This window comes from Aureobasidium pullulans (assembly GCF_000721785.1).
Source record: "Aureobasidium pullulans EXF-150 unplaced genomic scaffold scaffold_26, whole genome shotgun sequence".
Lineage (NCBI taxonomy): Eukaryota > Fungi > Ascomycota > Dothideomycetes > Dothideales > Saccotheciaceae > Aureobasidium > Aureobasidium pullulans.
This window is the reverse complement of record NW_021941046.1, coordinates 156,864-175,750: the sequence shown is the minus strand read 5'-3', so window position 1 is coordinate 175,750 and position 18,887 is coordinate 156,864. Positions and strand designations below refer to the sequence as shown.

The 18,887-nt window shown below is 50.3% G+C and overlaps 9 protein-coding genes across 9 annotated transcripts; 5 read left to right on the top strand and 4 right to left on the bottom strand.

Annotated features, from left to right (window-relative positions):
• Nucleotides 1-150: 150 nt before the first annotated feature.
• Nucleotides 151-3,037, top strand: M438DRAFT_349001 (alpha/beta-hydrolase). Its single transcript, XM_029906283.1, has one exon. The coding sequence runs from the start codon at nucleotides 453-455 to the stop codon at nucleotides 2,853-2,855; it is 2,403 nt and encodes an 800-aa protein (XP_029756444.1). The 5' UTR covers nucleotides 151-452; the 3' UTR covers nucleotides 2,856-3,037.
• Nucleotides 3,038-3,341: 304 nt separating this feature from the next.
• On the bottom strand, nucleotides 3,342-4,590 carry M438DRAFT_281993 (uncharacterized protein; the record flags this gene model as incomplete). The annotated part of the gene is made up of 4 exons (XM_029901280.1): nucleotides 3,342-3,443; nucleotides 3,502-4,136; nucleotides 4,188-4,251; nucleotides 4,336-4,590. The coding sequence occupies 4 exons, from the start codon at nucleotides 4,588-4,590 to the stop codon at nucleotides 3,342-3,344; spliced, it is 1,056 nt and encodes a 351-aa protein (XP_029756443.1).
• A 662-nt stretch (nucleotides 4,591-5,252) lies between these two features.
• M438DRAFT_368786 (uncharacterized protein) lies at nucleotides 5,253-6,975 on the bottom strand (the record flags this gene model as incomplete). The annotated part of the gene is made up of 5 exons (XM_029908068.1): nucleotides 6,835-6,975; nucleotides 6,221-6,784; nucleotides 6,055-6,172; nucleotides 5,940-5,992; nucleotides 5,253-5,821 (listed from the first exon to the last, which is right to left on the bottom strand). Exons 1-5 carry the CDS (start codon nucleotides 6,878-6,880, stop codon nucleotides 5,253-5,255), a joined length of 1,350 nt encoding a protein of 449 aa, XP_029756442.1. The 5' UTR covers nucleotides 6,881-6,975.
• A 156-nt stretch (nucleotides 6,976-7,131) lies between these two features.
• On the top strand, nucleotides 7,132-9,140 carry M438DRAFT_348996 (uncharacterized protein). The gene has a single exon (XM_029906282.1). The coding sequence runs from the start codon at nucleotides 7,369-7,371 to the stop codon at nucleotides 9,100-9,102; it is 1,734 nt and encodes a 577-aa protein (XP_029756441.1). The 5' UTR covers nucleotides 7,132-7,368; the 3' UTR covers nucleotides 9,103-9,140.
• A 268-nt stretch (nucleotides 9,141-9,408) lies between these two features.
• Nucleotides 9,409-10,737, top strand: M438DRAFT_339055 (uncharacterized protein; the record flags this gene model as incomplete). Its single annotated transcript, XM_029904182.1, has 1 exon — nucleotides 9,409-10,737. The coding sequence occupies one exon, from the start codon at nucleotides 9,409-9,411 to the stop codon at nucleotides 10,735-10,737; it is 1,329 nt and encodes a 442-aa protein (XP_029756440.1).
• A 309-nt stretch (nucleotides 10,738-11,046) lies between these two features.
• Nucleotides 11,047-13,025, top strand: M438DRAFT_348993 (cytochrome P450). The gene is made up of 3 exons (XM_029906281.1): nucleotides 11,047-11,091; nucleotides 11,226-12,765; nucleotides 12,823-13,025. Exons 2-3 carry the CDS (start codon nucleotides 11,302-11,304, stop codon nucleotides 12,835-12,837), a joined length of 1,479 nt encoding a protein of 492 aa, XP_029756439.1. The 5' UTR covers nucleotides 11,047-11,091; nucleotides 11,226-11,301; the 3' UTR covers nucleotides 12,838-13,025.
• Nucleotides 13,026-14,435: 1,410 nt separating this feature from the next.
• Nucleotides 14,436-15,207, bottom strand: M438DRAFT_282004 (DUF962 domain-containing protein; the record flags this gene model as incomplete). The annotated part of the gene is made up of 4 exons (XM_029901281.1): nucleotides 14,436-14,927; nucleotides 14,979-15,038; nucleotides 15,093-15,116; nucleotides 15,175-15,207. The coding sequence occupies 4 exons, from the start codon at nucleotides 15,205-15,207 to the stop codon at nucleotides 14,436-14,438; spliced, it is 609 nt and encodes a 202-aa protein (XP_029756438.1).
• Nucleotides 15,054-15,588, bottom strand: M438DRAFT_113644 (uncharacterized protein). The gene is made up of 2 exons (XM_029898716.1): nucleotides 15,175-15,588; nucleotides 15,054-15,116 (listed from the first exon to the last, which is right to left on the bottom strand). The coding sequence occupies exon 1, from the start codon at nucleotides 15,539-15,541 to the stop codon at nucleotides 15,302-15,304; it is 240 nt and encodes a 79-aa protein (XP_029756437.1). The 5' UTR covers nucleotides 15,542-15,588; the 3' UTR covers nucleotides 15,054-15,116; nucleotides 15,175-15,301.
• A 349-nt stretch (nucleotides 15,589-15,937) lies between these two features.
• On the top strand, nucleotides 15,938-18,884 carry M438DRAFT_304650 (putative dipeptidyl-aminopeptidase B). Its single transcript, XM_029902194.1, has 2 exons — nucleotides 15,938-18,666; nucleotides 18,729-18,884. Exons 1-2 carry the CDS (start codon nucleotides 16,059-16,061, stop codon nucleotides 18,812-18,814), a joined length of 2,694 nt encoding a protein of 897 aa, XP_029756436.1. The 5' UTR covers nucleotides 15,938-16,058; the 3' UTR covers nucleotides 18,815-18,884.
• Nucleotides 18,885-18,887: the final 3 nt, after the last annotated feature.

Here is an 18,887-nt window from a genome sequence, read left to right as displayed (position 1 = left end):
ACTGGAGATCTTCATGAGATTGATGGACGTTGAGAAAGCATACAGGAAAGCATGAATGCGACAGCAATGGCTTGTTGCTATGTTCCAAGAGCCAGTCTTGTGTGCATCATGTGCGACAAGATGCCGTATCATGACTTCTCTCGTAGGCCAAGCAAAGTACTGTATTGTTGATCGGCTGGAGTCGACAGCATCTCGGGTGCATCAGTGGCTGTGACTTGCGTCATGAATCGAAAAGCGCGCCGTGTTTTGAAATTCAACGGAGACAACAACTACCTAGTCACATATCGGTACATAGATGATGGCGACCTGCTTTTTCCCGCCCAGAGCCTCCTATCCTTAAACCGTCCCTCCTGATTTCTGTATACGCCTCTATATACGCCGCGCCGCTTCCTGCTTTCGCCTGATGTTTATCTCTGGACACGACTGTCCGCCTGTATATTCTTTCTCTCGCCATGCCACATGTCTCGTCGCACGTACATGACACCAAGCTAAACGCTGCCGGCGACTCGACCCAGTCGACGTCCAAGGCCGAGCCAGCCATCGAGTTCGCACACCAGTCCGAGCGTCTTGCCCAATACACACCCGACCAAGAACGAAAACGCAATTCCGATCCCACCCAGGCTGTCGAAGCCAAATTCGTGACAGCTCAGGATCCTGTCATTGTTACGGCCAACGGCAGTCGACTACCAGCGGTGCCCATCGACGAGGCTCTAAAACTCAATAGACTGAAAGATCGACTCGAAGACCGTCAGACAGATGGACGCATCCCTGTCAAATACAGCACCCGCCAGGCCAGAGATGGTACCACCCATGGTATCCTCGAGAGTGAATCTGGATGCCAGAGCAGCGAGCCGAGCGCGCCCCTGAGAGAAGCTGTGCCCCCTTCACGGACGAATCCAATGTTCCCGCCTCTGCCTACTTATGGCCCTCCGAGTTTTCTAAGAACGCTTCACTGCTGTTTCTTTAGAACCACAAGCTCTGTGCTGTCTTTCCTATTTCTCCTGATCATTGTCCTAGGTGCAGCCTTCACGAGCATCCCACTCGCTTTCGAACACGTTCGACTGCGTCTTCAATTCAAAAATCCGGACAAGAGACGGCCATTCTTCGCAGAAGAGCAACGACGCAAGAAAGCGCGTGCAGACGCCAATCGTGATTGGGCAAGAGTCAAACCGCCAACGAGTCCGGCTGAATTAGAGACATCTCCTCCGCAGGATGGTGAATTTGTCCCTACCGAGGGTGGTCCGGACCCGTTAGTCTGTGACGTTAGATATTATGCTCGACGCGTAGGTCTGGATGTTGAGATGTTTGATGTTGAGACTGAAGACGGTTTCATTATCGAGCTATGGCACGTCTACAACCCAAGAGAGTACCGCCAACCGTCACCGGCTGCACATGGACCTCACGGGCCTGATATCTTTACAACCACGCCTTCAGACCCGGAATTTGGCGAGGCCGAACGCGCCTTTCCACCAGGAAGCAAAAAGTACCCGATCCTCATGATTCACGGTCTTCTACAGTCAGCCGGTGCATACTGCTGCACTGATGATGATAGCCTTGCTTTCTATCTCGCCAAAAGTGGCTACGACGTCTGGCTTGGTAACAACAGGTGCGGCTTCAACCCTCGACACACCTTGCTCGAGTACGCCGATCCGCGCATGTGGTCATGGAATATTCGTCAGATGGGCGTCTTGGATCTTCCTGCTCTCATCTCACGTGTACTTGCGGAGACCGGTTTCCCCAAATTAGGTTTGGTATGTCACAGTCAAGGTACAACGCAGACTCTTGTCGCACTTGCGAAAGAGCAGCGTCCAGACATTGGCGAGAAGATCTCAGTCTTTTGCGCATTGGCCCCAGCCGCCTATGCTGGGCCATTGATTGGAAAAGCATACTTCAAGTTCATGCGAGTCATCAACCCCAACTTCTTCCGCTGCATCTTTGGCATCCACGCTTTCATTCCGTTTATGATGCGGATGCACACAATACTTCCAGCGAAATTCTATGGTGCAATGGGCTACCGTGTCTTCGCCTTCCTCTTTAACTGGACTGACACTCGGTGGGAGATGGACCTGCGCGATCGCATGTTTCAATTTGCACCCGTCTACGTCAGTGCCGAGAGCATGCGTTGGTGGCTTGGAAGGGAGTGCTTTGCGAAGCAGAAATGCATTCTCGCTACCAGGGAGGAGGGCCGCATGGAAGATGAAGAAGACGAGGAAGAGGACGAAGTCATTCGCCGGTATTACGATGGAGAACATACTGAAACGGAAAAGTCCCCTGACCGAAGTGGCGAGGAACGACCTACAAGAGATCAACTCGGTCTCCCTCACCAAGATCGAGACAAGAGCGAAGAGCGAGGCAAGTATGCCTGGTACAACGAACAGTTCCCACCTCTTGCCATGTGGGTTGCCGGTAATGATGATCTGGTCGATGGTCGTCGTCTCCTGCGACGCTTCGATCGTGGCCGTGAGCCTCATGTCAATGTCGTACATAAGAAGATCATCGAAGGGTACGAGCATCTCGATGTCATCTGGGCTATGGACGTGATCGAAAAGGTGGGCAAAGAAGTTAAAGACGTCATTTGGGCCACAGCATCAGAGGAAGCACGCAGGCAGTGTCGGACACCAATCGGCTGTGAAGAACAAATCTCACATGACCAGGAAAAGGCAAACGGTGACCTAGCAGACAGCTTCCACGACGAAAGGAGCCCACGTGAGATGGGCGTGGACGTCAGCAAAGCGAACACCGAAACCAGGAACCATGGCCCAGTGAGCCCTACTCAAGTCGACACAACCGCCGGAGAATGGAGCAACGACTTGAAGCATGACAGAAGGGAGGCCAAGACCAACTCACAGGAGTAAAACTAGACTGCTATTCTTTATTTGGCTAGAACGGCTCTGCATTGGAAGGATTGTTAATGGGTTGTGTTTTGCATTGCTGATGTTCTTGTTGTTGGTTTGTTGCATTTTTAAAGATATCCCCATCGTTCACTATACCACCACTAGTTAAATGATCATATAATGTTTCTGCCTCATCAAGAGAATGTTTTCTGAGCATAGTCACTTAAAAGATTCCGCGGATGTAACACGCATTCACCCTTGAAAGAGGGACTGTGTCATACTTGGACACTGAAATGGAGGATCCGTGAACTGAAGCAGCACACCGAGAACATCGAGTTTCAAAAGGTTGCTTTGCACAACACATGGTGTACTCGAGTCTGATCATGATCACCTATACGCTGTCAAGAGTCTGTAGGAGCGTATCTCGGACAAATAGTGATCGCACAGGTCTTGAGACGACCCATTACCATCAGGATGGGTTTCGAAGACTAAAGAGCTCTCATCGTTTCACTTTGTCGGTGAACTGTACTTGTCTTTCCAGATCCAGCTGTTTCCCACACTTTTGCGACCAGCGCCTTCGGCCAGCCGTAGATACTGTGCTGCTTTGAACTGTTATATCGTATAAGCGTAACCCATTTCAGCTACGTGGGACAGAAAAACAACTCACCTTGTCTTTGGGCCCGCCAAAACCTTCCATATGGCACCAAGCTGCTTCTTCCAAAGCGTCCGGATCACCAAGATTTGCAGCGACTTCGTAGTAGTTCCTCGCGGCGACTTTGTCCACTTTGATACCCCATCCATAGCGGAAACAGTTTGCAAGCTCAAAGATGGCGAGAACCAGCTCGCCTTTGGCTTCGCCACCTGTTTTCGATCCCGAAGAAAGCGCTGCTGATTCGATGGCCGCGCTGTTCGAAGCTGCTAGACTCAAGTAATGTATAGCAGCGTCTGCAGAGGGAGCGATACCCCAACCATGCCGTAGAGCAAGACCATAGAGTACCTGACATAGCGGATTATTCGCGCCGTTTGGATCTGCCAATTTCCCGAAGATCAGTGTCGATTTCTCCAAGTCGCCTGCCTCGTGCAGACGAATGGCTTCCTGGATATCTTCTTCGCCTTCTTCCAGCGAAGTACTCCTTCGATGACCTTTCTTTTCACTGGCTTCTGACCGCTCCCCATCCAGGATTGGGTTCTTCAACGCCATCATGGTGGCTCGCTTCTCCCATTGTGCTTCTCGCTGCATCTTGTTTTCCTTGGTCTCGGTCTCTTTTACTCTGCCCTTGGCGTCTGGAGGGTCCAGCGGTGCTGGTGTGTTCTGAGGAGCATCTCCTAGGTCGGTAGGCAAATGCGAGCTACTGTCGCTCTTGGAGAGACCTCGCGATCTACCAAAGTGTAGTCTTTCTGAAAGCTTGCGCTCATTCTTTGGTCGCACAGGAAGAGCACTAGGGATCTCCTTTTCCTCTGAATGTGACGAGAGAGTGCTGTTACTGCCGATGGTGGATACAAAGTTCGAGCTGCTCTTGCGAAAGATGTTGCGACGCTTCTTCTCGGTGGGCACTTGTTCGGATGCTACGGGCTCTTCGTCGCCCGGATATGACGGTGGTATGATGACTTCCTGCTCGTGTGTGGTCGTGCGCATAAAGGTGAACTCGGGTATCGGGTTGGGAAGACTCGGGAGTGAATTGGCACTAGTGCTGCGTGTGCTGATGGCATCGCCTTGTATGTTAGACCGCTTCTTGAGCACGTCTCTTAGTGGCATGGTGGGGATGATGATGATGATGATGATGGGGTTGCTGGATAGATGCGATGTGGGCTCGAGACGCGTGTCAGCGTATCCTCAGGAAATGTCGAAACAGTCGGAAGATTCGAGGTTTCGTCTGTACAGGAGCCATGGGCAGGTCAGACGGGTAATGCTGGCCATACTCCTGGTGACTTGTTAAGAGGGCAGCGCTTGCGGCTGTGCCGATCCGGCCAAGCCTTCCTTCAGGTATTCTTTCGTTTCACTCTCTGAAATGAACCAGTAGGCGCTTACCTTGACTAACCAATTGTCCCAAAATACTTCAAGCTACCCTCACGGGACATTGCACAAGCACGTAAATTCAGTTCGGTTCAAAATCTACTTCCGAGGCTGAACATGCGCCTCTCATCGTCGTTGGCTCACGACTCGCAACACATGCAACATGGAGGATGGAGGAACTTGGGTTGAATCAATCGGGTTTCCATTCTTGCTTATTACTATCTTTCTGCTCGAGTGATGCTTCTTTCTGTCTTTCTTGGTATCTTTTTCTCTTTTCGTCTTCCTTGCAACCTCGTGCGTGTCTCTACGAATAGTGCCAAATGGCTTCCATGCATAATCGTGCTGTATTCAACGCGCCAGAGACATTAATAGTATGCCGCTTGATGTCATCTGCCTGTCGAGCATCAAGAAAATCCAACATAGTCCTGTTGTTGAGCGAGTTCATGGTCGCGCTCCTCGGTGCCTCCCATGACTTCATTGTCACTGAAGTTGTCCGAATCTACATCGTCGTAGTCGATTCCATCATAGCTCTCCTCATCACTAGAGAGATCCGAGGTGTTCCCCTCTTCTGTTTTAGCTTCTGCCAACTTAGCCTTGCGCAGATTGCCCGCAGTATCGACATGTGGAAGTCGGCACTTTTTGTTACGGCAGACACCTGTGTTAGCATAATCGGGACATTCAAACATGTGACGCTCAGTGCAGTCAGCACCCTTTTCGCAGTAGCCAATCGTGCCAAAGGCCCGACAAACAGGTGCAGAAGGATTGACAGCGACGTGAGCATAGCGACAGTCTGGGTTGGTGCAATTGCCACGGAGGAAATGAGTGCAAGCAGGAACACGATGAGGGGTGGATTCATGGGAGAGGTTGCAAGCTTCACCAGCAACGCAACGGCCAGTTCGGAGGAAATCTTTGCAGATGGCGGTCTTGTTCGGATCATGCGTGTAGTGACAGCGATTGCCGTTGGCACACATACCTATAAGCAAAAGTCAGCAAGGATACACAAGGCCTACCAACGGACATGGTGAGATGGGCCGTCTCGTTCAGATCCGTCGCGCAAGGACCGGCTTGATAGCGATTGGAGTATTCGGTACCCGTAGAAGTGAACATTGAACACAGTTCCGAGCTCTTTTTGATGTTGTTATCCCTGTTGTCACCCAATCAATCAACAATTGTTCTTCCCAAAGCTCTTGACTCTTTTTCCAGTACCTCAAAGATTTCTTTACCAGACCAGCACGGTATAGGTTACCGTTCTTGCTCCTGTGGAAGGTGACACCAGCGACTTTGGCAGATTTTGGTGTAGCTCCAGGATCTGTATTTGAATCGTCTGTGCAGGTGAGAAAGTGAGTGAAGGAGTCGACGCTGGTGTACTCACCGAACATGCGAATAAGCTTGCTTCCATCGGCGGCGACGCGGAAGCGGAGGTTGTTGATCTGGATGTCGTGGACGGCGGCTGTTGATGCAGACGACGCAGCGCCGTAGGGAGTAGAACCAGTGGAGTGAGCCTGGAAGGCCTTGATGACTTTGGCCTTCTCTTTCACGTCGCGAAGACGCTGTCTTTCTTGCTCAGTGGCCTCTATCTCTAGTTGACGCTGTTGCGTCTTCTGATCGTAAACAGCAGTGTTGATGAGCTGCATGTGGCGGTCGCGCTTCGAGACCCACTGACTGGACGAGGGGGTAACAGCGGGCGTTGCTGGAGAGGACTGTTGGCTGGCAGGGGCGCCAACGGAGCTGTTAACTACGAGGGTGCGGTTGCGGTGCACAGGTTTGTGAGGGTAGGCGCGAGGTTGGTGATACGGCGCGTATCGATCAGGCACGTACTGGCCAGCCCATCCAGCTCCACGGCCTGTCGGATAGTAGCCCGATCCACGTCCAGCTGGCGGAGGGTAGGTGGGAGTAGGCGGCGCACTACCAACTTGTCGTTGCTGATTGATCCGTCCTGCGGCGACGTCAGAGCCATGTTGAGGATCGATGCGACTGCTTTGATACCTGAGAGTGCCGCGATTTTGGCGCGAAGTTCTGCCTCTTCGCTCATCTTGATTCGCTAAAGGTTAGAAACACGGTAATGCTAGTTTGCGACTGGGTGGTCGTCTTGTGGTTTAAGAATCCCGAAGTGTTGTTATGTTGTTGAGTTGGTGAAGAAAGGAAGAAAGTGGTAGGCGCGTGTGACGCTGAGCTTCCGCTTTCGGGTCGACTTCTCTCTGATTGGCTGTGCCTGCTGCCTACCGACTTTTGTTGCCACGCCTGTTGTTTTTGGAGCACGAGAAATTTCGAAAGCACTCGACCTGCTCACTTCTGACTCCGAGTGATTGTGGTTCGGAAATTATCTGCTGGAAGATTGTGGGTGGGCGAGCTGTATTCACTCCATCATGACGGCTGAAATCTCGATTACCTCATCGTCCAAGGCTAAGTGAAGTAGATTGTTTTTCTTCGATACTTGATGACCTTGAGATTGAACAACATTGCCATACCAACCGACAGACCCGATTGGAGATTACAACAGCGTCGGACCTAGCAGCACTCATGACACAGGCTCATTGGCTCGATCAGTACGCCTCAAACTATCATGAATGGCATAAGGCGCAGAATGAAGGCAAATACTGCTTCTATCGACCTCTTGGGACTGTAGAAACCGCCTTTGATTCCGATGGCATCTACTTTCAAGGTCGGGCAGATGTGAGCGCCCTCCTCGAACTCGAGGTCAAACATTGCTTGCCACAGGAGCAGCTTCGAAGAAGGATAACTCTAGCATGGACTGTCCTGCGGTTATACCACGTTCTCCTTCTGGCGCGTGCTGTGGATCGGCAGCCGTACATGACTGCTGGAAATGCTGCACAGAGGCGTTTCTTCCTTATCCACCCTCCCGAGAAGCCTGGAGATGCCGTCAAGGACGCGACCAAATCGTTATCTTTCGTCCAGGAAGCACTAGATGAGCATGAGCTTGCAAAGTTCTACCGCCATGCCCAGAATACAGCTCGTGTAGTCAATGCAGACGAGTTCCTCGCCAAATTGTTCATTTTTCCGGAAGAGGGCACCACAGGGGCAAAGGCATATTTAAAGTTCTTGTTCGTCAAAAGTCACCAGATCACGGATGGACTGACCAATTTCACGTGGCTGAACCATTTCGTTAAACTTCTGAACACACCTGTAGCACAGCTCGAAAAAGCTGTCAGTGGCCTATCTCCTCAAGCCTCGATACGAACTCGACTTCCATTACCACAAGAAGATTTGTATCCTCGCATCTCGGGCTCGAGAGCAAAGAAGCGCTGGTTCTGGCTCTTAACGCTTGTCCTTCGGCATGTAAAGAAGCCTATGCCTGCGGCATTCCCCAATCCGCTGCGACGCACTGCTCCTCTGCAGGAAGCCATTGCAATGCCCTCAACCTTCAGATCATATCTGGACTACAACGAGAAGCCACCCTTGAACACCTTCACATGCATGGCCAAAGTACCACGATGTGCTACCAAGCGACTTCATCGATGGTGCCGAGAAGCGGGTACCAGTATTGGCGCCGGAGCCTTTGTCCTAGTCGCTATGGTGATGATGTCTCTACACGAGGATTTATATCCCAAAGAGGCTTCAGAATCGCGCCGGCCCTTTATTGGCAGCTTCCCGATTAACCCTAGACCATTCTTCAAGCATCATGAGGCTCCCAACTCTATGATGTTAGCGTTCTCTGACGGTGTCGTACTTCCCTTCCTACCTTCCTATCTTGACCTTGAGACTCGTTTCAAGGTGCTGGTAAGACAAGCCCACAAACAACTTGGTCTATACCAAAAGCGCATCAAAGACGAAGAGACCGACACGGTTGCTTACATGGGTAGCAGAGGAGCAGGCAGGGTGATTGCAATGAACTATATTGGTGCTACAGAAAGACTGAGAGCAAAGCTTCCTGAACATCTTCGAGATAGCTTGGGAAACCACAGCCCTCAGGGTGAGCTACTTGCAACTCAGAACGGGAGCATGGCTACATGTGGTGTGAGCTCGGTTGGCCGGTCGGGGTGGCGTAAGGGAGAGTATGATGTTGAAGGAGAGCTTGGAGAAGGCGAAGATGCCTTTACTGCAGACTATCGATCCTCCAAGCAGAATGTTCGTGCTCGAGATGGCGAGTTTCTTGTTGGAGTCTGGGGCGACGATGACGGTATTGCTGCCAATGTCTCGTACGACGGTAATGCTATCGAAGAAGACAAGGTGAAAGAATGGCAGTACAGAATGGAGAATATTCTGATGACGAAGGTCACTCAGGCCAAATTGTAGAGGAGTAGTAAATGAGAACGAATCCCGATCTTTCTGACCACTATTTCATCCCAAGATTCCATCGTTCAAACCGACCCATATGTACTGCAGTCAAACTGCAATGTAGAGTGTTTGTCAAAATGCAATGTAGAGTGTTTGTCGAAAGTGCTATTCGAGAGTGCTATTCGAGAGTGCAAACCAAGTTGTTGAGAATGTGTGCTCCCATGACGTTCTCAACGCTCTCCACGCGCATTTTTCTGTCTTCCTCTTCCGGTTTCTAGTCGTCAGTCAAGAAGACACTACATTTACGTTTTGGTGGATCTGTCCATGGCAGCTTCCCAAGTTCTGTGCAGTCCTGAACTACTGCACTCTATATTCTACTACTGCCGAGACTCGCGCTCCACTTTGGCAGCTGCGGCCTGCGTAAATTCAGCCTGGTCTGAAGAAGCTCTCAATGTCCTTTGGGGCAATCGAGATTTTGGCGAAAACCCTCCTGTGCACGAAGGCAGAGTCTTGATCGACCTATCAACAGGACGCCGTCAATACTATGCATCAAAGATACGTATGCTGCACATAGAGCATCGAGCCGATGTAGTACACGCTTCGCTCAAGGATCTAAACTTCCCAAGACTGCAACATCTGTTGTTGAATCGCAATTATACATCTGGAGCTATCGGAGACGCCCCGTCTCAATACTTGCAACCCAATCTAGAAGGACTGGAATGGTATAGCTGGGACTCAGATCTTACTAAAGAGTTCCTGGACCAGATCAATGCCAGGTGCACTCGTCTAAAAGAGTTGACCCTTGGAGATGATGATAATCTGCGTACCACTCCAGAAGAATTCTTCGATTTCCTGGCCAAAAACCGCTCTATCAGCGAACTCACGATCGCATGTCCGGATCTAGTACAGAACGACTTGATGTTCTATCTCTCTGAAAGAAAAGGATTAGAGTGTCTTGCGCTATGGGATAGACCTTGGGATGAAGACATCTTCCAGAAGATCTCGAGTGAGCAACCGCATCCCTTCGACGACCTCCGAGATATAACTCTATGTCTGAAGCCCCCAGCCATACCTTTTGCTCTCCCTCTGCTGAAAAATATAACACGAATCAACCTTGAAATCGAAGGAGACGGTGGGGCTGCTCCAGAACATCTAGCCACGATGATATCTCTGCAAGATATGTGTATTCGATTCTGCGATGCAACCGAATTGCCAGTCGATGGTTTGCTAGCTATGCGATCCCTCACCAACCTCACCCGTTTCTGTTTCATGGGTCATGAACTGCAATCGCACTTCAGTAACGACAACCTGAAAAGCTTGCTTTCTGCTTTGCGCCAACTGGAAACTTTCGACTTCCCTGTACAATGTCCACTTTCTTTCTCGGCCCTTTTAAGTATCTCAAAGAACTGCCGGTCGATCGGAGCCATCACTTTGCGAGGAGCTTATGATCCACAACGTCTTGCAGAAGAAGCAGAGCCGATGTTTCCTGAGCTCCAGGTACTGGTCATCAAAGGTGATGGTTCTGAGGAGATACCTCCACGACGACTGGATGCAACAGAAATCGCTCGACTGATATGTTGCCATGCGCCTAAACTCGACGATCTTGAGCTTACAGATCCGAGACTACAGGATGTCGTTGAGGCTTATGATTGATCCTCTTGATCGTCGTAACCAGCTATAAAAACAAGCTCCATAGAGAGGGGCTCCGATCAACGAAGCACGACCCATTGCTCGAAGATGCCGGCCACCTCACGCACTTCTCCTTACTCAGAACTGAACCGGATAACTCGGGCCTTCGACAGCCGTGAGATCCAGACCCGTCATCGCAATCCTGGCGTGCTTGCCAAAAACACCCTTAAACATCCCCACAGTGCTCCCCGCAATGGGGTGGAGGGCGGAGAAACAACCTTAAAACCATCCGAACGGCAACTCCACAATCCGAGCATTAGTCTTCTGTACCAACTTCACCGAGTGCAGTAGATAGAGCTACATATATAAGAACACAAGGTCAGTACTCGTGTGTATAATCATTGCAATCATTTCTGCGCTCTGAAGATGAAATCGGTCGCTCATCTACCTCTGACCATTCAAGTTGGGACAGTTTTATTCGGCATCTTCTTGGTCCTGACCCTCGTCCAAAGGCTTCAACGATACAAACATGAAAGAAATCTACTACCACTACCGCCCCAGCCACGTGGCTCTTTTCTGATAGGAAACATGGCTGATGTGATTGCTGCCTCTAAAGTTGGTCAGCAGCATCTGCTCTTTCAACGCTGGGCCCAAGAACATGGAGAAATTTTCCGCGTTCGTGTCGGTCCCTTCACCGAATACTTCATCAACTCCGATAAAGCAGTCAAGGAGATATTTGACAAGGCGTCTGCTCAGACAGCTGAACGGCCTCGCTGGATAGTGTCTAACGAGCAGATATGCAACCAGCTCAATGTATTATTGCTCAACGCCAGTGACCCCCGCTGGAAACACCAACGCAAGGTCATCCACTCAGGACTCACAAGTATACCAAGAGCCGACGCTGGTCTCCCGTTCCTGCACTACGAGACTGCAAAGTTCATGGAAGAGCTTGCCAACAATCCAACCATCGGCCGCGAAAGCAAGGAACTCTTCAGTGCGATTGGAAGATACACCTACAGCACGTTTGCTTCTCAGACCTTTGGCATGGATATACAGGATCCGAATGACCCAACCATCGACTACATCTTTGAGACTGGTCTGGCGCAAATCCAAGGCACACTACCGGGCAACCACATTGTTGACATACTGCCGTGGTTGGACAATCTTCCACTGTTCCTCAAGCCATGGGAAAGTGATGCCAGAAGAAGGTTCAAGCGCGACATGGACTGGTGTGTCGAACGTCTCATGCGAATCAAGAAGGGTAGAACTCGCAACGTGTTGCAAGATGCCTTCTTGCCGCGTGTCTTGGAAGACGAAAAGAACCTCGGCTTCGGCAGTCTGGAAGAAGCAGCATACCTATCTCTCCAACTCATCATCGGCGCTGCAGATACCAGCAAAATGTCCACCTGGTCTTTCCTGGAAGCCATGATGACCTATCCAGATGTTCAGGAGAAGGGTCATCAAGAAATTGTCAAAGTCGTTGGAGATCGTCTCCCTGTCTTCGAGGACCTTGACAAGATACCGTACGTACGCTGCCTGATGAAGGAGACCTGGAGATGGCGTCCTCCGGTCGCTCTCGGTCATCCTCACACCACGACTCGCGAACTCGAATACAACGGCTACCGCATTCCCAAGGGCGCACGACTCCACCTGAACGCGTGGGCTATCCAACACGATCCCGACCGTCACGAGGACCCCGATCGTTTCTGGCCCGAGCGCTACTCTGAAGACCACACAAACACCATGCAAAGTATCAATTCGAGTGACGTACGCAATAGAGACCATTTCGCCTTTGGCTCGGGCCGCCGCGTTTGTCCTGGCTACCATGTCGCAGAACGTTCTCTTGCTGTCGCCATAATGCGCTTGCTATGGGGCTTCAAGATCTCGCCTGCCCCTGGCGCGAAATTTCCTCTTGATCCGCGTGATTTCGCCGGAGAAATGCCTGGTAATCCTGGAGAACATATGCCGGTCACTCTTGTGGTCCGTGATGAGAAGGCACGCAGTGTTATCAGCCAGGCATTCAAGAAAGCAGCTTCCACGCGCGTCCAGCTGGTAAGCTTACCCCCCTCGGAAATCCTGACGCTGCAACTTACTGATCTGTTGCAATAGGAGTCGCTTTCTTGAAAGCCATCGTCGGTCAACATGATGGTAAATATTGGTTTCTCAGATATTGATACATCAATATGATATGAGAATGAGCACGGGCAGTCACCGGATGCGCTTGTTTGGAATTGCGCTTCGAGTAGTCGACACTAAAAGGTAGCTTCTTGATCGATATGTTCGTCCCCATTGCCTTACATAACGCCACTTCCCTAACAACTCTCATATCGAGTGTTTAATTCTCATGGGTGTAGTTGACAACGTGTTGCGTGGACCTATCAGGGACAAGATTGCTTAAGCAGATACTATGTCCTTCTTGTCCTCGTCTTACCACAGCTGCATTGCTTGCTCGATAAGTGCCTGGTGACGTTAACCAACGGCAACTACTACGTTTTCCACTTCCGTAAAATCTTCATCATTGGCAGCTCTGATGCGGGCCACACTCCTTACATAACTCGCAACGTCGGCGAAGGTGTTAAGATGACTAAGCGTGGGAACGAGATTGTCGGTATGATGGCGACGCTTAGCTGCCTACTGGTATTATATTCCATGAGAGCGAGTTTGTACCGTGTCCAAAAAGTAATCGGCATGATATAGAGAACCTCTGGCTACTGCGAGATAGAAGATCCTGTCGCGAATCTCGAGGGGCAGTTTGTTCAGTGTACCGAGTCTAGGATATACCATGTGGGAGTCCACAGGCGCGGTTTCCGGGAATTGCTGAGCTAAAAAGTCCATGAATGATAAAAGTGCGACGAAGATGGCCAATGGCTCGGTAGAGGGAAGACTTCCGGAATTATTAAAAAGAAGAAAAGGATTCAAGTGCATACATAAGTGAGTTTGTTTGCAATCGTTCTAACACAATCGCTTGGTGATCCCGCAAAAATGTCCGACCCAAACGTCAAGCTTGCACTACGAATTCAGTAAGCACATTATAGCCTCTCCCTATAGATGATAACCACTAACAAAGGCTTCATTGATGAGTGCAATGGGTAGAGGTGTTTGGCTCTAGCATTTGTACTTATAGGCCTTATTTAACCTTTGGTATCGAGGAAGCAGTTAAAGAAGCTCACAACGACGGTTCGGGTGTTGTCATATTATTCCGCAAGGAGGTCAGAGATCTGGGTTAGTGCGACCCTGCAAACATCTCTACCTCATCAAAGTCCGAATGACGACAGCTGCTGTACTAATCCAAGCGAAATTCACCATAGTGGAGGTCGCCTCCTCACTTTGATTCTCGTTCTTGTTGTTTTTCTCCTCTTCGTGCCATATTACGGGAACAGGATATTGAATAATTCAAGCAGGCATTCTGCATTCTCATTTTGGAGGGTTTGGCTGTGACTGTAATGAGCACCCTCGTTGATAATCCTTGCGCATATCGTTCTGGGATAACTTTCGCAAGAAGTGACCGGTCCCTCCTCGCAACTATTCGATCAAAGCTTCGCAAAAACCATCTCCTCCCGGGACCCGCCACTTACGGAACCAATCTGGCTGTCACATCGGCCAAGATTTCTCCACCAGATAGATTGCCAGCATGAATCCAGGAGAAATGCTTCTGACCAACGAGGGGTTTCAACTCAGCGTACTATTTCAATTGTAGAATCCCGAAGTATCGTCGTGCTGCATCAATGAGCTGAACCGTTGGCAGAGCCGTTGGTCTCGGCCTTGCCCTTACCCTTCGACGTCTTTGAGGCCTTGAACTTGGCAACCTCCTTGGCGACTGACTGATCGAGTCTGGCCTTGAGTTCGGGACGGTAACCCAAGAAGAATAGGACTTCAAGCCAGACGAAGAAGGGAGCCAGGAAGAGTGCCTGGACTAGATTATCGAGAAGAGCAGGAGCACGGCCTTCGAAGATACCATGACCAACGAACTGAGCAAGCCAAGCAAATATGTGGAGACCGAGAGCATAGTAGTTGGCGGTCATGCCGTAGGTCGAGGTAAGGTGATTGGCGTAGGCAGTGGCGGAGAGCAGAAGGGGTGCCAGCAATCCTCCAGCGACCGGCTCCATAAGAATGTAGAGAGTAGCGTAGAGCGAAGCCACAATGGTACCTAGATTGGCAGGCAAGTTGGGGATAGTGATGGCATCGGGGAGAGGAATGGCGGGAGTGTTGGTGCACTGAGATGGTTAGCAGAAGTGTCTCAATTTTTGTATGATAGCGGGACTTACAAAGAGGAAAGCGGTCAAGAGGATCAGAGGAACACAAGTAATGTGGATAGCGACATTGATCTTGTTGAGACGTCAATAAACGATGTTTTCTTGGAGAGATGGTTGGATTCTTACAGGGTTATGGTGGTAAGAACCATACTGGAAGAGATCGTCAGTAAGAATTCTTGATAAAGATGGTATGGTTGGTAAAACATACGAAGAGAAGTTGCTTTTCAAGATTGAGAGACATGGTATCGTTACGGGGTGCCGAGAGATGTGATGATCGAGTAAGGTTGGCGGTGGACGGAAGAAGGTAAGAAAGTCTCGACGAGATGGTTAGATGGTCAAGGAATATCAATGAGCTGGGTCGCACGCCTCGAATAGACAAAGTGAAAGAAGCGCGAGTGAATCTGACAGCGGAAGTTGCGAGAAGCGGGTTCACACGGAAGCAATTCCTGTTTAATAGATTGTTGCCAGATGGCCAAGCAGCTGACACCGATCAAAGATTCGAGAGTCGGTTGAGATGACGATAATGCGACGGTGATGGTATAGCAGGCCGTCTTACGCAGCAATAGTGCTAACATGCATGAGTGATGAACATGGTCTTTAATTATGCTGTTGTTGATTGACATGTGCTAGACCGAGGTACAGTAGACCAAAAGGTGGCATTTGAGCCAGCCACAATTCCACGGCGACCAAGATATTTGGCACAGCGTGACAACAAGCCTCCACTTTTGCATGGTAGCCACGCGATCTAGTAGATGTTGGATATCATCACTTGTGCTCCACATTCACCAGTCAATTCCGCTACAATGTCACACCGCAAGCATATAACACGGCCATTGAGGATTACTTGTACCGCGTTGGGGGTTGAATAGAAGTCTGTGCCAAAAGACGTGACAAAGATGCAGGCACCGTTGTGGCTGACGCGCTTGTCTGGGGTCGCGATAGGAGGCTCGATGCGACAAGTCAAGACCAGACAAAGGTCCGCTTTCTCGTACATGCATTTATACTAATGAATTGATGTCGCTGTAACCAAGTCTACATATTCATCAGGTGTTGCATGTGAATTAGGCGGTTCCGAATACATAATAGCCCGTCATGGCCTTCCGCGACGACGAAGAAGCGCTACCTCTGACCAGGCACGATGCCAACCAGACAGACGACAGTGACCAACCTAGACCGTCGGCTTCTTCCATATCCACCACTTCACTCGTACTCGAGCACTTGTCAGGCCATCCAAACTCGTTCGAGGCCAAAGAAGCGCTATATTCGCAACCACAATCCGAACAGTTCGACTTCGATGACAGAGCAGCATGGCAACACAAGACCCACGGCATCGACACCAAGGCTCGTCGCATATTGTACATCATTGCTTCGATAGCCGCTGTAGGATGGCTTGCTGCCCTTGCCCTCTTCCTCAGCTCCGGCTCGTACAAATCGTCTGCCAGTCACCCTCACGATCCTCACGCTACAAAGACGGCTCGCCATGGTCAGAAAATCTCACTGGAACAAGTCATGACGGGTCAGTTCTACCCCAAGAACCACGGCATCTCGTGGATTGAAGGTGCTCAGGGAGAAGATGGTCTGTTGTTGCAGTGGGGAGGAGAAGGAGGTAGAGATTATCTCGTTGTCGAAGAAGTCAGATACATGCAAAATGCCGAAGCTTCAAAGCAACACAGCAAGACGCTTATGAAGAATGGAGCCATCTACTACAAGGATGAGTTCATCACTCCGAGCAACGTCTGGCCCAGCGCAGATCACAAGCACGTCCTTGTTCAATCACACATTCAGAAGAACTGGAGACACTCGAACACCGGCAGGTACTGGATTTTCGATGTCGAAAGTCAGTCTGCCGAACCTCTCGATCCTGCTGAGCCCAACAAGAGAATACAATACGCCTCATGGTCTCCCAACAGCGATGCCGTTGTCTTCACAAGAGATAACAACATGTACATCCGCAACCTCTCTGACAAGAAAGTAAAATCCATCACGACGGATGGCGGTGCTCAACTATTCTATGGTGTTCCTGACTGGGTCTATGAAGAGGAGGTTTTCGCGAGTAACCAGGCTACATGGTGGTCCGGCGATGGCAAGTACCTCGCCTTCCTCCGCACCGATGAGGCCGCCGTTCCCGAATATCCCGTTCAATACTTCTTCTCGAGACCGAGCGGTAAACAGCCCAAAGAGGGAGAGGAAAACTATCCGGAAGTCCGCAAGATCAAGTACCCCAAGGCCGGTGCACCCATGTCCGTCGTTACCCTGCAGCTATACGATGTCGCCGAAGGCCAAGTTTTCACTGTCCCTATCCAAGGCGACTTCAAGGATAAGGACCGCTTGATTACCGAAGTCACATGGGCTGGACGTAGTGGCAAGGTCATCATTCGTGAGACAAACCGTGAGAGTGATGTTCTGAAGGTTGTTCTGATCGACGCCGAGCGAAGAGAAGGCAAGACCATCAGAGAAGTCGATGTGAACGCTCTTGATGGTGGCTGGTTCGAAGTCTCGCAAACCACAACATACATCCCCTCCGATCCCGCCAACGGAAGAGAGCACGAGGGCTATATTGACACTGTCATCCACGATGGCTTCGATCACCTTGCTTACTTTACACCCCTGGACAATCCAGAGCCGATCATGCTTACTAAAGGTAAGTGGGAAGTGGTTGAGGCTCCATCAGCACTGGATCTCAAGAACAATTTGGTGTACTTTGTAGCCACCAAAAAATCATCTATCGAGCGTCATATCTACAGCGTCAAGCTTGATGCGTCAGATCTCAAGGCTGTGACGGACGATAGCGAAGTTGGATACTACTCTGGCTCTTTTTCCAAGGGAGGTGGCTACCTGTTGTTGACCAACAAAGGTCCAGGCATTCCATGGCAGAAAGTCATCAATACTCCAAGCAACAGCGACAAGCTGGAGATGAGTATCGAAGACAACAAGGCCCTGAGGGAGCTTGTCACTAAGACTGAACTCCCCATCGAGATCTACCAAACCATCAATGTCGACGGCTTCGACCTGAACCTCGTCGAGCGCCGTCCTCCCCACTTCGACGAGAAGAAAAAGTACCCCGTCCTGTTCTATCTCTACAATGGCCCCGGTTCTCAACAAGTCGACCGCACCTTCCAACTCAACTTCCAATCCTACATCGCCTCCTCCCTCGGCTATATTGTCGTTACCCTCGACGGTCGCGGCACCGGCCACCTCGGTCGCGCTGCCCGCTGCATTGTCCGCGGCAATCTTGGTCACTACGAAGCCCACGACCAAATCGCCGCCGCCAAAATGTGGGCGGCCAAAAAATACGTCGACGCCGAACGCATCGCCATCTGGGGCTGGAGCTACGGCGGCTTCATGACACTAAAAACCCTCGAGCAAGATGCCGGTCAAACGTTCAAATACGGCATGGCCGTCGCCCCAGTCACGGATTGGAGATACTATGATAGCATTTATACTGAGCGCTACATGCACACCCCTCAGCACAATCCTACAGGTTACGACAACTCCACCATCAGCGATGTTAATGCTTTGTCCAAGAATGTCAGGTTCTTGGTCATGCATGGTGTTGCAGACGATAATGTGCATTTCCAAAACACATTGAGTTTGCTGGATAAATTGGATCTGGCCAACGTGCAGAATTACGACGTGCACTTTTTCCCGGACTCGGATCATAGTATCTATTTCCACAATGCTAACAGGGTGGTTTACGAGAGTAAGTTTTTGACTTCCTGCTTGCAGATGATTTGGATGATATACTGACTGATTGTCTCGCAGAGCTCAGCAATTGGCTTATCAATGCTTTCAATGGCGAGTGGTTGAGGACGCCTAATCCCACGCCACTGGCGCAGATTGAGAAGTAGTTTACATAGAGTGCATCATCTCATTCAGCATAGGTAGTGGCGTTATCTCAAATTCATCTTTCTTATCCTCATG